The sequence below is a fragment of the Maylandia zebra genome, linkage group LG13 (assembly GCF_041146795.1).
Source record: "Maylandia zebra isolate NMK-2024a linkage group LG13, Mzebra_GT3a, whole genome shotgun sequence".
Classification (NCBI taxonomy): domain Eukaryota; kingdom Metazoa; phylum Chordata; class Actinopteri; order Cichliformes; family Cichlidae; genus Maylandia; species Maylandia zebra.
The window spans coordinates 18,286,962-18,304,091 of record NC_135179.1 but is presented as its reverse complement, the minus strand read 5'-3'; the positions used below and the strand labels follow the sequence as shown (position 1 = coordinate 18,304,091).

Genomic DNA, 17,130 nt, shown 5'->3' with positions numbered 1-17,130 from the left:
TGGAGGTAATAATGCATCTAGGCCTCCAGACAAAACAAGTTTACAGCTTGTCATCTGTGGCATATGAGATTGAATATTGTGCCTCTCAAGCATGTATAACTTACTGAACACAAGTAAAGACGATAGTAAATTCTGTTACTGTAAATCAAATGCAGTGCCTTTTCATTTTAACGTGCATTATGTGGGTCTCACTGCAGCTTCAATTAGATAATGAAAGAAATGTCCATACAGCGTGTCTGCGGTTAATTGGAAGGTCCAGGGTGCACTAAACAGACAAGATTAACAGACAGGAGTAATTACTCTGTGTGTGTGTGTGTGTGTGTGTGTGTGTGTGTGTGTGTGTGTGTGTGTGTGTGTGTGTGTGTGTGTGTGTGTGTGTGGAGCGTTGTGCAAACATATTGGCTAAATGGAATTAAACACTAGGTGTGAAACAAAGAAAATTCATTTTCCCTGCTGACACGTGGAGTACATTTTGTCTGATCTCATCACAAATGTTGTAATTCTCAAGATACACAAAGGGCCCTATTCTTTCAAAATTACCAGAGCTGACCTCGACAGGATCCTTGTACTTCGTAGCTGTGAATAACTTTGCCTCTACAAACCCCCGACCTGCCACTTCCTTTGCGAAAAGACCTCAGACGGTTTTAATGGCTTTGGTTTGTTCACTATTCCCTACAGACCAGTTACTCACTCTTAACATGTCAGAGCAGTGCCTATAGGGCGCACATAATGAAGAGAATAGAAAATTGAACATAAGACCCCAGAGCAGATCATTAAGCTGTTTCTATTATTGTACTCTGTATATAAGCAAAGCACTGTACTAGGCTTCGAGCCATCACTCCCAGTAGGATGCTCACGTTTCTATGGTTTAAGTGGTTCCCAGCGCTCACCAAGTATAAACACACCTTTTCTCACAGGGAAATGTTACTGGAAACAGGTTCACAGAGATGTTAAACCCTCTCTCTGCCTTACAACATTATTACTTTCCTTCCAATGTTCAAAACTTCCTGGGAGTTTCAGTTGCTTACAGCATTTCCATTACATACACTACTGCTTATTATGGTTGGCACAGCTGAAATTTTTTACCTGGTTCATTTGTACAAGAACACCTCCACAAGTTGCACTTTCTAAATGGCACAAAGCAGACTAAGATGAATATAGTAAAATCTAAGTTTAGCAGTCTAAGATAGCGCGTTAATTTAGCTCATGTCTGTGGCAAAGGCAGTAAAAACACAAGCACGAGAATAAAAAGAAAGCATGGTTCCAAATATCTATCGTAAACCAGTCATTAGAAGCCAAGCTTAATGATTATTACCCTATTATTAAGTACCATAAGTGTTATGTACTTAATTTGGGTGTGTAATTAAAAGGTAGAAAAACTGTGTACTGTAAGGAATTTTACTGAACCATGCAAACTCTCATTGAGGTTGGTTCACAATATGATCGGGATATTAATAAAAAAAAAAAAACTTCACCCAGAGTAAAAATTCTGCCCAAATGATTTGGGGTAAATTAATGCGCACATTTTAAGAATACATCTATGATGTCACAAGCTCATTAATGTCTAAAATAAAGTCGTGACTCATTTGTACTTTCCCTGTTCACATTTGTGCAAAGAAGCAGACATTTGTGCTTCATTATTTCTGAAGTCATCACATTCTCATTTGTCTGGCCTGTAATGCTAATAAAAATAAAAGCAGAAGGTAGTCAAAAAGGTTTTTTCTTGTTTTTTTTGGTGGTTTTTTTTTTTTTTGCATAAATGTCCACTAACTATATGCAAACAAATCCATACTATGGTGTTTAATTTCTAAAGAAAACAGTGCAGAGTTATAGTAATTGTAATAAAACTAATAACAACACATATGATATCAGAAAATGAACAACAACACTGTATTTTTATGGTCTGTTATATATGGTTATATTTTGTCTCTAAAATACTGTAAGTAATTTTAAGAGTCCTTTAAAATGCTCACAGTAAATTCTGACATTACATGGAAAACATGTATGAGATTATCGACCTTAAACACTGAGATAACTGTGATAGCTGAGCCAGCATGGTGAGGCTTGGATTTAAAAATTTAAATCTTCTGCTCCAGATTTGAAAGAAAAACTTACATTACTGGTTTTATTACCAGGTTTGATTTAGTCAATTAAAATAAAAATATACCTCAAATTAGGAATTTGTTAAGATTAGGGCGAAAATAAATCACTTTAGTAAATCAGATTCTTGTTTTTGAGTATTTGCACTTTTGATATTTAAAAAAGTCAGGAACCAATTCTGTTTTTTCTGCTGTGTCTGTCATCAATAAAACCATATCTAAGTAAGCTTTTGCTCTCAACATCATGTTAGAGCTTACTGAATATTTTTTAAAAAGTTTATTACTAAGTAAAATGCAGAAAACTCGCGCAAGAGCCTCAGGCCATTGTTTCCAAGTCTAGAGCCAAAATCCATGAGAAGATGTTCTGACAGAGAGGATCAACATATTTTAGGCTGCACTGTCATAATGAATCTGTCATTCTGAAGGAAAAACGATTTCTAAATTGAGATATTTGCATGCTCATGCATCTCAAACACACACAGTAAGGTTCACTGACATTTTATTCCGTCCTGCATTTTAATCATATTCATATTTGCATATGTTTGGGTGTGTATGTGTGTGTGTGTTTTTGTAGTCTCAGATGAAGATGAAGTCTGCGGGCGTTGTGGATGGAGGCTTGTTCACAGAGAGCTATTGTAACATCTGCAATGCCCAGCTCATCTCCGAGTCCCAGCGCACCGCTCACTATGAGGTGAGTCCATCTCCTCTGCTCAGTTTCTGAGGTATTTTCTCATATTATTCCAGAATAAACATGTGTTCAACAACTGAAGAAGACACAAAGGTTCTTATGCATAAAGCAAGCCAAAATGTTGCAACGTTTACTTCATTTTCAGGCAGATTCCTGCGTGGTACATTTTGCAAATGCCTTATTTGTACCAATTTCTGCTTGTGGCGTTCAAAATAGTGCTCATCCATTAAACATAGTATTAATGCAGCACTGTAATGCTAGTTACTTGCACAACAACAAATGTGCACACACAGTTTTTATTTTAATGTAGTATAGCTTTCAGCAGACTCTCTCAGAGTAATTTATTGGATGGCCATTCAGCCCTTGCATTATTTAACTAGAATCTAAATGTGTGTGTTTGTGCATGTGAATGTGTGCTTGCGTGAGTGTACTGCATTAAAGTTGTACTTAATTACAAGATACAATTGGGATTAACAAGCAGACTAATGAGGGTGAGGCCCTTATCTAGGCAGACTAAAGCAAAAGCAATGATGGTGTGTACGGTAGGTTTCTGCATAGATGTGCACCTACAGTACGTCATTCACTTGTCAGTAATCTATTTCTGTCCCTCCCGAGCCTGACAAAAACACACAGCCTTGAGTAGAGCAGATGAATAGGCAAGCTGAGTCATTGCATTTCATCAGTTCCAAAAGGTCTCTGTAGAGGTTAGCAGATCAAGGAGACAAGGAAACAAATCATTTGCAAGCAGGAATATTTTGAATGTTATATTCTAATCAGATTGAGGGCAAAGATGGGCAAATTTACTAGGAGCACATTTCAAAAACAAAAATAATTTCTCATTTCCGACCAAAGGAAAAAAAAATGTCAGAAGTCCCACAGTTGTTCTTCAAACATCCCTAAATGTCTCACTTAAATAATTCATGCATCCTCTTTTGAGTTGAGATAATTTATATGTATTAAATTGTTGAACTTCAGGTAGTTGCTTCAGCTTTGACTAATGAAAATGGACTTAACTAATAAACAAAATCCAGGTCAATATCAGGCTGTCTTTAGCCAATTAGGGGTGTTGCTGTTGGTCAATAGGACCATCAAATGCATTATGTTCCAGTGCTTTATCGAAGGTTAAAACCAAAGGCTGAACAAACCCAGGTGTGTGACCTGTCTGTCAACTATAAGCCCAGCATGTGCCCCTTTGTTTCAGTCACAGTCAGTGGTTCTGTCTGCTGCATCAATAAGTGAATTCCTCACCTTCTTGAGCGTCTATCCTGAGATGCTCATTTCCTTCAGCCCTTCCTTTAATTTATAGCAACTCTATCGTGACACACGTAACACGTCTGTTCTCAGTCTTCACCCTCTGCTGCAATGCCAAAATATCAAAGTGCCCTCCACTCTTGTACAGGTACTTCTACTTTATCTTCCCAGGGCCTGTCAGTTCAACAACATAAACATAGCGATTAACACATGACCAGATGACCAGGTCTGGTCTCAGACTAGTAATGTCAGTTTCACTTGGTAAGAATCTGGCACATCAATCAGTATTGACCTTCCTTTACTTAAGTTGCCAGTGTTTGAGTGCTTTAGGTTTTAGCACCTTATATGAAAGGTTTTAACTTTTAGCTTTGTGTGTTAGGGCATTGAGGGCCATTGCACTAGCTCTTCTTTTATCTTCAGTTTCATTTGTCACACACTTAAGCATTTGATTGTAAAGGTTATAAGAAAGATATATTTAAGCACTTCATTAAGTCCCTTTAAGTAAGCCTCTTTTTTAGGGGTGGGTTTTTATAATCGATTCATCGATTAAAATCGATTCCGGCTTGGATAACGTAAAATCGATTCATTAAAATCCTGAATCGATTTTTTTAATATAAATTTATTTTGCCCGAAATGCCAGAATCTCTGGTGACATCTCACAAAATTTCAAGAACCACCAAACAGTTAAGACAGTAAATGAGAGCAGGTACACGGATTCTGCACATAGACTTAAATACACAGCGCGACCCGCGGATCAGAATCAGTGAGATGTCGCCTTTCTCACCCGACGGCAAGGACACAGTCGGGGCTGAAAGCCGACAGCTTGCTGATTCTGATGTGTCGGCGGGTCCAAGCTTTGTGTTCACGCCCTTTATGCGCCGATTCTAAAGCTGTTAGTTTGATCTCTCTCCAAACAATATTGACCGAACCAGCAGCAGAAGAAGATCCAAACGCTTCACATAAACATCGTCATGTATTCACTCTGACTTTTACTGTTTTGCTTCCACCGCGATGCACAGCTCTCTCTCTCTCTCTCTCTCTCTCCCTCCCTCTCTCTCTCTCTCTCTCTCACTCTATCTCTGTACTTCAAGAACAGTTTCCCTTTCTTCATTATTCGCTTGCTTGTTACGCACAAGTCTACTGTTGTTTACAGCGCTGTCAGCCGCTGTTTTTTTTCCCTTTTACATTCTTCCGAAAAGAAAACCTCATTTCTGCTGTTCAATACTGAACAAATTTAAACTTTTTAAAATTATTCAAAATGCAAAACGCTTAACTGTGTCTCTAATAAAACCGCTGTAACTTCAGAGGTAATGTTCATATGTTGATTAATGGTTTTCTTTCGTTTTTGATGTACTGCAGAATATTTTTATAAAATCCCAGGCCAGGAAAATCACCTTCATGTTTTTCTGTGTTTTTATCTTCAGCTACTTTGACACAAAGGTATCTGCTGTGACGCTCACACCTTTGATAAAGTCTTGCGTGTGTCAGCTTCCTTTTTATTGATACAAAAATATGTAAATGTACTGATCTGAATTATAATATTTCTGACTGTCAAAATATCCCAGATTTAAATTGAATCGAATCGAATTAAATCGAATTAAATCGAATCGTGGATCGAATCGATTCGGGACCTTGTGAATCGGAATTGAATTGATTCTAGAAATCAGTGACGATACCCAGCCCTACTCTTTTTCTCAGTTCCCCTTCCACTTTTTTTCACATTGCAGTGTCTTTTGCATGTCTGACTACTTTTTTTTGACCACATGCTCCTCCATCACCAGCACCAGCCATCATGGTCTTTTTCTTGGTTTCATTCTTTTTCATAGCCTTTTCCCCTCCGCTTTGTGTGTGGCAGAGGGGAAATTTCCATCAGCTGCCACTGACACTGACAAGTATGTCCTTTTTATTGGATTTGAATAGAGACAACTCTAGCATTATCTTGGCACATTTTTATTCTTCCGTAGCATAAGACAGTGTATGTGTGATGGCTTTATTCACTGTTTGATGAGCCAATCAATACTGCTTTCCATTTTGAGATGTCCTACATGTGATTCAAAACACTTTTCAAAGATTCACAGATTCAAGATTCTTTTGCTTACACATATACAGTGTTGGGCAATTTACTTTGAAAAAGTAATTAATTGGCTTCCAAATTTCATCAAAATATATTAACTTATTTTTCAGAAAGTACGTAATCCTTTCCATTTCCATACACTGTGTCAAGGAGTTTATCCAAGCGCCAATAGCAGGAGGAACTGATGTTTTCCAATTTATTGCAATCATACGTTTTGCCTGTAATGTACAATAATCCATAAACTTAATTTGATAGGTTGTTAATTTAATATTTTTAGGATACACTTGTAGTAGCATCATTTCTACATCCAAAGTGATCTTTTTATTTAAAATTTGGTTTATTTTGTTCATCACCTCCTGCCAAAAGGCACAAACAATTCTACATTCCCATATACAATGAAAAAATGTTCCACGGGCTTCTCCACATTTAAAACATGTATCTGGTATTCTATTATTATATTTATTCAGTTTCACCGGTGTTACATATGTTTGCATGATCCAATTGTATTGTAGTAATTTTAAGTTACTGTTAATCGATTGTTTTTGTGCTTTTAAGCAAATTAACTTCCATGTCTCCTCAGAAATTGTCACAGGCTGGGTCTCCGACCCAGCATTCTGAGTTTTCTTTGTATTTGTCTCATTTTGTTATGTGATCAGTTTTGTGTTATTTCCTATTTTTCTTTAGTTTAGGCAGTTATTGTTCTTGGTTTTCTATGTTTTGGGGTTTTGTAATTATTCATCACGTATTAGGTCTGTTAAGTTGTGTTGTCATGTTTTAGTATTTCCTGTTTTATTTTGACAATGTCATGTGTTCTTTGTTCATTGTATTTAGCTTTCTCTCCTGGTCCTGTCATTAGGTTTGTCTGTCAGCTGTTCCCCCATGTGTCCCCACTTCCCCTGATCACCTCATGTCTGTATTTAGCCTTTTGTTTTCTTCATGCCATTGTCGGTTCGTCTGTTTATCGCACCAGGGTCACAGTCTTAGTCATGGTCTTTGTTTATTATTTTTCCACCACAGTCATAGTTTAGGTTTTGGTCTCAGTATCATTTAGTATTTTGTTTCTTAGTGTTTTGCCTGTTTTGTTTTTGGTCTCTTGGTTCATTTCCCTGCCGTCATCGCATTAAAGGTTCACCTTTCTGTTAATCATTACAATTCCTCGTCATCATCTGCTTCTGGGTCCTGTTTCCACACACATCGGCGCACCCCGCCGTGACAGAACGAACCGACCAGTATGGACCCAGCGGATGCTGCTCTCACCGAGTGTCTGGAGGAGACTGCTCGGATCCAAGTGATCCTCGACCGCATCCTTACAGCGCCCGATTTAAAGAGCAAGCAGGTAATGATTAGCGTTGCTGAAGCTATTATGGAGAGGGATCCCCGCCTTCTCCAGCTCCCGGACTCACCTGCCATAGTTGCTGCCTTTACCAGGATAAAGGAGATGCTGCAGGCCCAGGCACTGTCGAGTCAGGAAATGGCTTCCAGCACCCACCAGTCACAACAACCCCACAATCAGTCATCTCCATTGCTGCCTCCGGAACCTGAGTGTGTTCGTGTCGGTTCGCTGAGATTCGCCACAGCGTCACCACCTCTCAGCTCACCAGTTTCCACGCCCTCATCACAGTCTCGCCATACTCCCGCCACGGTCCAGCGCGAGGAAGCGCTGGACACCGTTGATTTAGATCACGACGAGCGTCAGTCGATATACTGCGCTCTATTGGAGGAGGAGCTCCGGTGGAAGCCGTGGCTCATTCCGGAGCACGAGCACTCTTTCCGGGGAACTCGACTGGCTCTCGGGGGACCTCGGAGTTACCAGGGACTTCCACCTATTTCACCGCCGTCTTCCACTCCTAAGAAAAAGCGGCGTGCGCGCCGCCGACGCTCCATTACACAAACACAAGTGAGTGACTATATCTTGGCACCTCATGTTTTTTCTCCGGAGGTTATGGAAACTGACACTACTTTTCCGGTTAATGAGCCCGGCTATACAGAGACTGTTTGCCCTGGAAAAGCTAGCCATCAGGCTCAGCTAAGCTGCTGTGGGACTGCTATCCAGGCCGGTTTGGAGACGGAGGTACAGCTGGTGCAGCCAATTTCAGTGTCAGTCGGAGGGCCCGGGGAGCCCGTCCGGCCTCATGTTTCGTCTGCTGGAGGTTCAGGAGAACCCAGCCAGCTTCATGTTTCGTCTGCTGGAGGTTCAGGAGAACCCAGCCAGCCTCATGTTTCGTCTGCTGGAGGTTCAGGAGAACCCAGCCAGCCTCATGTTTCGTCTGCTGGAGGTTCAGGAGAACCCAGCCAGCCTCATGTTTCGTCTGCTGGAGGTTCAGGAGAACCCAGCCAGCCTCATGTTTCGTCTGCTGGAGGCTCAGGAGAACCCAGCCAGCCTCATGTTTCGTCAGCTGGCGGGCCCAAGGAGCCCGTCCAGCCTCACGCCCCGTCAGCTGGCGGGCCCGAGGAGCCCGTCCAGCCTTACGCCCCGTCAGCTGGCGGGCCCGAGGAGCCCGTCCAGCCTTACGCCCCGTCAGCTGGCGGGCCCGAGGGGCCCGTCCAGCCTTACGCCACGTCTGCTGGCGGGCCCGAGGAGCCCGTCCAGCCTCATGCTTCGTCAGCTGGAGGGCCTGAGGAGCCCGTCTGGCCACCTTCTGCTTCACCACCTGTGGCTGCCTCACTGTCACCTGGTTCTGCCTCTGCTACGCCAGGACCAGCTCCAGCCTGTGCTTCGTCAGCCGCAGGTCCAGCCTGTGCTTCGTCCGCTGCAGCCTCAGAGCCTTCGTCCGCTGCAGCCTCAGAGCCTTCGTCCGCTGCAGCCTCAGAGCCTTCGTCCGCTGCAGCCTCCGAGCCTTCGTCAGCTGCAGCCTCCGAGCCTTCGCCAGCTGCAGCCTCCGAGCCTTCGCCAGGTCCAGCCTCCGAGCCTTCGCCTGGTCCAGCCTCCGAGCCTTCGCCTGGTCCAGCCTCCGAGCCTTCGCCTGGTCCAGCCTCCGAGCCTTCGCCTGGTCCAGCCTCCGAGCCTTCGCCTGGTCCAGCCTCCGAGCCTTCGTCCTCGCCTGGTCCGGCTTCAGCCTCAGAGTCTTCGTCCTCGCCTGGTCCGGCTCCGGCATCAGCTGCTCCTGCTCCACCTGGTCCGGCTCCGGCTTCAGCCTCAGAGTCTTCATCGTCGTCTGGTCCAGCTTCGTCTTCAGCCTCAGAGTCTTCGTCGTCGTCTGGTCCAGCTTCGTCAGAGTCTTCGTCCTCGTCTGGTCCAGCTTCGTCAGAGTCTTCATCGTCGTCGGGTCCGGCCTCAGCCTCTGCAGCTCCGCCTGGTCCGGCCTCAGCCTCTGCAGCTCCGCCTGGTCCGGCCTCAGCCTCTGCAGCTCCGCCTGGTCCGGCCTCAGCCTCTGCAGCTCCGCCTGGTCCGGCCTCCGAGTGTTCAGCTTCGTCTGCTCCTGCACTTCCCGTCCGGCCTGCACTTCCCGTCCGGCCTGCACTTCCCGTCCGGCCTGCACGTCCCGTCCGGCCTGCTCGTCCCGCACGTCCCGCACGTCCTGCTCGTCCTGCACGTCCGGTCCGGTCTGCACATCCTGCACGTTCTGTCCGGCCGATGACTGGACGTCGTTGCCGTCGTGGACAGCCCTCTGAACTACGCCGCCGTCATGGACGGCCCCCTGGACTGCTACGCCACCAGTGCCTCCCGCCCGGCCGGCCTCCTGACCTGCTCGGTCGCCGTCGCTGCCTCCCGCCCGGTCGGCCTCCTGATCTGCTCCGTCGCCACCGGTGCCTTCTACCTGGCCGGCCTCCTGAACTGTTTTCTGGGCTCTTGGACCGTTGGCCTCCGGGTCGGCCCCCTGAGCTCATGGATTTTGGGCTGCTGGACCGTTGGCCTCCTGGTCGGCCTCCTGAACTTTTGACCTGTCTTTTGTTTTGTTGTCGGCCTCCGGGGCGGCCACCTGAACCGCTTCGCCATTCGCTCCTGTTCTGCCGGGTTCATGGTCGCCCTCCTGAAGTCGGGTCTCGGACTTTTTGTGCCATTGTTGTGTTTGCTCTGTGTGTTTTCGTTTCTTTGTTTTTTGTGGCCTTGTTTCTGGCCCTCCGTCCTGGGCCCCCGCCGCCCGCCCTTGGTGGGTTGTTGTGGTTTTGTTTTCTGGGTGTTTTCGGGCGTCTGGAATCCGCCCTTGAGGGGGGGGCTCTGTCACAGGCTGGGTCTCCGACCCAGCATTCTGAGTTTTCTTTGTATTTGTCTCATTTTGTTATGTGATCAGTTTTGTGTTATTTCCTATTTTTCTTTAGTTTAGGCAGTTATTGTTCTTGGTTTTCTATGTTTTGGGGTTTTGTAATTATTCATCACGTATTAGGTCTGTTAAGTTGTGTTGTCATGTTTTAGTATTTCCTGTTTTATTTTGACAATGTCATGTGTTCTTTGTTCATTGTATTTAGCTTTCTCTCCTGGTCCTGTCATTAGGTTTGTCTGTCAGCTGTTCCCCCATGTGTCCCCACTTCCCCTGATCACCTCATGTCTGTATTTAGCCTTTTGTTTTCTTCATGCCATTGTCGGTTCGTCTGTTTATCGCACCAGGGTCACAGTCTTAGTCATGGTCTTTGTTTATTATTTTTCCACCACAGTCATAGTTTAGGTTTTGGTCTCAGTATCATTTAGTATTTTGTTTCTTAGTGTTTTGCCTGTTTTGTTTTTGGTCTCTTGGTTCATTTCCCTGCCGTCATCGCATTAAAGGTTCACCTTTCTGTTAATCATTACAATTCCTCGTCATCATCTGCTTCTGGGTCCTGTTTCCACACACATCGGCGCACCCCGCCGTGACAGAAATATTAATATTTAGGTCCTTTCTCCAAGCTTCCAACTTAGAAACTGATGTTTCTGAAGAGGCAGAAACAATCCAATTATAAAATGTTGAAATTAAGCCTTTATTACCACCTTTTTTCACCATAAACTCCTCTAGCTTACTTAACTGGGGAAAATTAAGGGATTTATTTTGCATAGATGAAATAAAGCTTCTAATTTGTAAATACTTAAAAAAGTGTTTTTGGGGGATTTGAAATTTTGAGACTAAATCCTCAAATGAGACCATTACTCCATCACAAAACAGATCACCCACTTTCTTAACACCTTTTACTGCCCAATCCTGAAACCCTGCATCCAACTTTCCTGGTACAAATAAGGCATTTCCCCAGATGGGGCTAAACTGAGAGAGATTGTTCTTAATATTCATCATTTCTTTTATTGTAAACCAGACTTCAATCATGTTTTGAACTATAGGATTATTTGTTTCTTTCTTTAACTGTTTGGATTTCGCAGAATATAAGTACAAATTTAATGGCATTTTAAGAGCATTTGCTTCCATCCCCACCCATGACGGGGTATTTTGGGATGAAAAATAAAATCTTATTGTCCTTAATTGAATAGCCAAATAGTACCAGTAAAAGTTGGGGCATTCCAACCCCCCTGTATCAAAGGGAAGGTACAACAAAGACAAACGAATACGAGGCTGCTTCTTGTTCCAGATAAACTCTCTGATTAGTGATGTTAATTTAGTAAATAATCCAGCAGGAGGAGCCAGTGGGACATTTTGAAACATATACAACAGTCTAGGTAATACATTCATTTTAAGAACACTTATCCTTCCAATAATAGATAGTGGTAGACTTATCCAACGCTCCAAATCTTTGGAAATTTTCTGTAGTATTATATTATAGTTAAGTACCACCACATCTTTTAATGAAGGAACTATTTTAATACCTAGATAGATGAATTCAGAGTTAACAGTAAAGCCAGATACATTCTGATTTACGTTTTGATTGTACCCTTGATTAAGTAACATTAATGATGATTTTGTTACATTAACTTTATACCCTGAGAAAACCCCAAACTGATCTAATAAATCCTTTACAGCGGGCACAGAATTTTTTAATTGCTTTAAAAATATTATGATATCATCAGCAAATAAAGCAATTCTATGTTCCTTTCTACCAATCCTAACACCTTGTATCTGTCCACTGTTTCTAACAGCTATTGCCAGAGGTTCAATAGTTAAAAGGAATAAAAGTGGAGATAAGGGTGAACCCTGCGGGCACCCTCTTTTAATATCAAATTGTTCAGAGATTATCTCATTTGTCTTAACCTGAGCCACAGAGTGACAATGTAATAGCTTGATTCAATGCAGAAATACCTTTCCAAACCCAAATCTAACAATGACATCAAAAAGATATGACCGCTCAATTCTATCAAAAGCCTTCTCCGCGTCAAGCGAAAGAATGGCTGTATCGTCCTGCTCACTTTGATTATGAAGAATGTTTAAAACTCGTCTTACATTATGAAAACCCTGTCTATGTTTAACAAATCCATTTTGATCATCCCCTATAATAACTGGAAGAATACTTTCTAATCTTTTAGCAAAAATTTTACAAATAATTTTAGTGTCTGTATTGATTAAGCTTATAGGACGCATATTTTCACACTTATTATTTAGTTTTCCAGGTTTAGGAAGCAGTATTATCAGGGACTTCCTTAATGAGTCAGTAAGATTGCCATTATTAAAACATTCTATATACATATCTAAGAGGGGCTGTGCTAATTTATCTTTAAAATATTTGTAAAGGTCAATTGGCAATCCATCTGGACCAGCTGTTTTGCCAGCATTTAAGGAGTTTATTGCATCTATAATTTCATGTATACTAATTTGCCTATCAACATTTACTTTGTCTTTTTCTGAAATTTTTGGTATTTCAAGTTTATCTAGAAATAAAGATTGCATTCTAGTTACATTATTGAGTTCAGAGTTATATAGCGTTTCATAAAATCTTTTAAATGCATTATTTATCTCTAATGGGTCTACTATAGTATTACCATTTGAATTTTCTAATTTTGTAATTGCCTTTTCAGATTCCATCAAATTTGGAAGCCATTTAAAAAAAATTTAAAAGTAGTAAATATAGAACAACTTATGTAGGAGAGTGGAGTAGGAGGAAATTGTTTAGCATGTGCATGCTATTTTTTATTGTTTATTCCTATTGATTATATTTTCTTATTTCTTTTTTTTTTTTGTTTTTTTTTCTTGAATTATGTATAAATGCCACATATGGTACAATTGTATATATATTTCATGTGAGCTTGTTCTTTTTTTTCTTTGTTCGGAAGAGAGCAGAGTGGGAGGTGAGGGTGGGGGAAAAGGGTTTCTATTACAACAGCATATTATTGGAAACTACCTTTGTATGTTGTTGGAAAAGAAAAAGTAATTAATTATAGTTACTAGTTACTTCTTCAAAAAAGTAACTGAGTTAGTAACTGAGTTACAAGATTCTAAAAGTAATTAATTACTTGAAAAGTAACTATTACTTTACTTTTAAAAAAAAAATGTTTAACCCTCCTGGCTCCAGGGTATAATTGGCCATTTTTAACCATTTTTGATTTTCCCTCCACATTTTACCTCTAAAAACTATTTACTTTGCCTTGTTTGGTATCATTCTTTTCAGCACAACCTCACGTTTCTGAATTTACAGTTATGTTTTCATTTTGACATACTGCCTTAACACAATTGATCTGAAATCAGACAAAAAACATAAAATCCGAGTAGTAAAAGTTATAGTTTTTTAACAATCACAAACATGTTTATTGAATCATAACTTTAAATGCAAATATAAATTTTACAATTTTAAAATCATATGCACAAGTTTTGCAAACAACAAAGTTATTTGCAGCTATTTACCTTTTACCCTCTTTTTTTATAACCATTTCAAACTATTTATTTAACAATCAGGTGTTCTGCATTCAATGTGTACATACTCACTCTCTCTCTCTTTCTCTCTCCCTCTCTCTCACCATCACTCATAAAACTTCCCCCTCTTCCTAAACAACCAAATGTCATGTTGCCATATCATTTTTGATTGGTCGACATGGTGCATTTTTCCACCAACATGAGAAACTAAGTTTTTTTGTTTTGTTTTTTTATTTTTTGCTCATAAGGAGAGAGCGCTTGCTAGCGCTGTCCTTAGATGTTAGACGAGACGAAACTGTTGAGGAAAAAACGCCGCATTTATATTGTTTATCATCTACACCACGTGGCCTATCAACACAATTTAAAAAACTGGTATATATCACCTTGTTGCCTTGTCATCTTGAAGTGGTCATGTGATTGGCTTACCGCGACTACTTTAATCTTCCTCAGTCAAACAGCAGCACTCATGCGATTGTTTTGCCCCCTGAGCTCCAGGTGTTGTGCCAAAAAGTGATCGTGATTATCTACCGCAGGAGCACGCACAGCTGCTTAAAGCTGTAGCGCCCAGATTACTTACGTAGACAGCTACTTCCGTGCAACTGATATAAGATGCGGTAAGCTGAAGACAGCTTCAACCTTCTGTTTGTTGAAAAAAAGTAACGCGACCGCATTTTCTTGTTAGTAACGGTAACGGCGTTGTAACGCTAGGAATCATAATTAGTTAGATTACTCGTTACTGAAAAAAGTAACGCCGCTAGTAACACCGCTACTTGTAACGCCGTAATTCCCATCACTACACATATATAACTGTACCATGCCTAACATTGCAAATTCTACCATGGAATGGCCAAAGCATCTCTGACATATCAGGACATGAATATAAGACCTGGGAATGTCCTTTGCTGTCTGGCACTGGCACAGTTAGTTGCAGAATGGGCCTCCATCGATTAGGCTTGTTCAGGCACATCACAAGTGTTCTCAGCCCAGATTAGGATCTGTGGAGTTTGGAAGCTGGATCAACATCTGGGGCTTATCATCTTCCATAAACCATTCCAATTAGTTTTTCCAGAGTGGTAGGAAGGTTTTTAAGTGTTCTGGTGGCACAGTGCTTCTCTGCAACTATGTTTACTTTAGTGGTTTCAACCTTGGGGCTGATTTCTGCCCATGTCACTCCTGGCCATAACACAGCTCTAAATGCCTTTGTGGGAGACATTTTTATGTAGCTGTCTCCAGCCCTGTCTATCTCCTCCAACTTGATTTTACACTCAGAGAAACAGGGGAAGACAACACAGAGAGACATGGATAGTCCATTAGAGAAGGGCGAGCACGGAGGGTCAGTGCAGGGTAACCATGGTGACATGAGGTCCTGCTTTTAGCCCATATCCCAAAGCCATCAACTACATGACCATTTATACACCTATGAACACAAGACACACACACAGGCACTGACAAAATTCATCAACAGTAGTCTGACAAGTGAAGAGACGTGAGTTCGTGGTCGGGTTCTTTTCCTCAGGGCCAAGAATCCAATCAAAGCACTGGAGCATCAACTACAATGCCTTGTCATTTACTTTCATATCATATGGATATGATGTCATATAGAAAGGTTTGGCAGATAAAAGCATTTGACAAATATTTTTTGCTTTGATCTAATCACATTAATCTCTCATTAATCCAAAAATTCCCCATTTTTTGTTCTTGACGCATTTCATTATCACCGTCTTTACTTGTGTGCCTGCACTTGGTTGAACAATCTGTGTTTGCTGCATATGGAGTAGGAAAGGTGTAATCTTTCTGATCGTGCCAACACTGAAAAAATAATGGCAGCCCTAGAATTTATAGATAATGATATATGTTATATAGTAGGAAGGAATGAAAGCCAGAGTATGGCAGTAAAATTATGTGTATGGAGGAAGATAGCAGTGTCAACCAAGATAGCATTGTCAAAACACATACACACTCTGTAATCTTTACCCTGCAGTGTTTCGGGGGATTTTCATTGTCCCGCATTAAAGTGACAGTTAGCAGCTTCAAGGACGGCTCGCTGTCCTTTCATGTAAACACCACTCTGGCTTATTATAGCTTATATTGGTTATACCCTTAAGTACAGTAATAAATGCAGACAAAGAAACACAAGCTTAGGTGTAGCGAGAATAACATATTAGTAACCAGAACAAAATAGTCAAGCGCAGCAGTAAAATCTACAGTCAATTAAGAGGTGAGTCTCAGATAATGATGGGGAGCGTGTGTGCTGCATATTCCTGCAAATTTCCACAGCAAAAGCCTTGAAATGAAAGGTTTCTTTCAACTGAAATGGCTTTTACTGTCATTTGAAATGGTTACATGACAAGCATATTTTGAATTATAACCTCCTCGTGGCTGAACATTGGCTAAAATGTCGTACGTATCATGTAATAAATTGTTTTTCTAGGGTTGTTAAATACCTGTTTACAGTTTCTTTGCTCTTGTTGTGTTTATTCGTGTTTATGCTAGTGAAGCTTTGACAGCAGGAGTGCAGTACGTAGCTTGATTGATTACTGTCCTTGTGTTAGCACAGTTGGATTTGTGTAAACTAATTCATTGCTTATTGAAAAAAATACAAGTAAATGAAATAAAAAAGTAAAAGAACCTTCGATGAATAGTGTTTTAGGAGAGAATGATTGCCTCCTACAGTATTTTATATTCAGGTTAACACAATAAAGTAAGAAGAGCAAATTGAATTGTTTTGGAGTGCGCCTTGTTTAGAGCAGAACAGAAGGAAATACAAGAAAAATGAACGCTGCAAGCAGCAGTGATCATGTCCTTGCACCATGGTGCATGTTGGGTTTATAGACAATACAGATGGACATAGGCATTTCAAGATGGTATGTTTGAAGCAGGGATTTCGGAGTGCCCCTTGTGTAGCGCTGGAACCCAGTCACGATGTGTTTCATCCATTTCATAGGCTGGTTTGCCTGCAATAATGCCAAATAATTAACAACTCTATAAATAGAACGTAGTTCTGCAAAATCACTCATTAGGATGCTTGTTCTAATTTGCTATGACCTCAGAGTGCATCGAAAATAAAACTAATAGGCTACAAAGAGTGATATAAACTTGTTTAGAACTTACCTGAATGAAAACGTCTGGAGCACCAACAGATATTTGGAGATGGAAGAGAACTGGATATCAGCTCGTCTCACAGCTGCTATCCAGACTAGACGCCTTCTTTTGGTAACATCTGATACAAGAGCTGCCTCATGTTGCTTCCAGGTGGGGAAAGAATGAAAAGATAAAGCATTTTCAAGCTTATTCCCTTACCAGTCGTGCGATCTAACA

The 17,130-nt window shown here is 41.4% G+C and overlaps 1 protein-coding gene across 3 annotated transcripts in view; it reads left to right on the top strand.

Moving 5' to 3' along the window:
* zgc:171482 (zinc finger protein) overlaps positions 1-17,130 on the top strand; it is an 83,855-nt gene that overhangs the window by 14,286 nt on the left and 52,439 nt on the right. For 2 of the 3 annotated variants that reach the window (XM_004551757.5, XM_076891684.1), the window contains exon 2: positions 2,674-2,790. The exons of the other annotated variant lie outside the window; for it this stretch is intronic. In XM_004551757.5, the coding sequence (XP_004551814.1) occupies positions 2,680-2,790 (111 nt within the window). In that variant the 5' untranslated portion in view covers positions 2,674-2,679. The remainder of the gene's footprint in view (positions 1-2,673; positions 2,791-17,130) is intronic. 3 annotated transcript variants of the gene reach the window in all.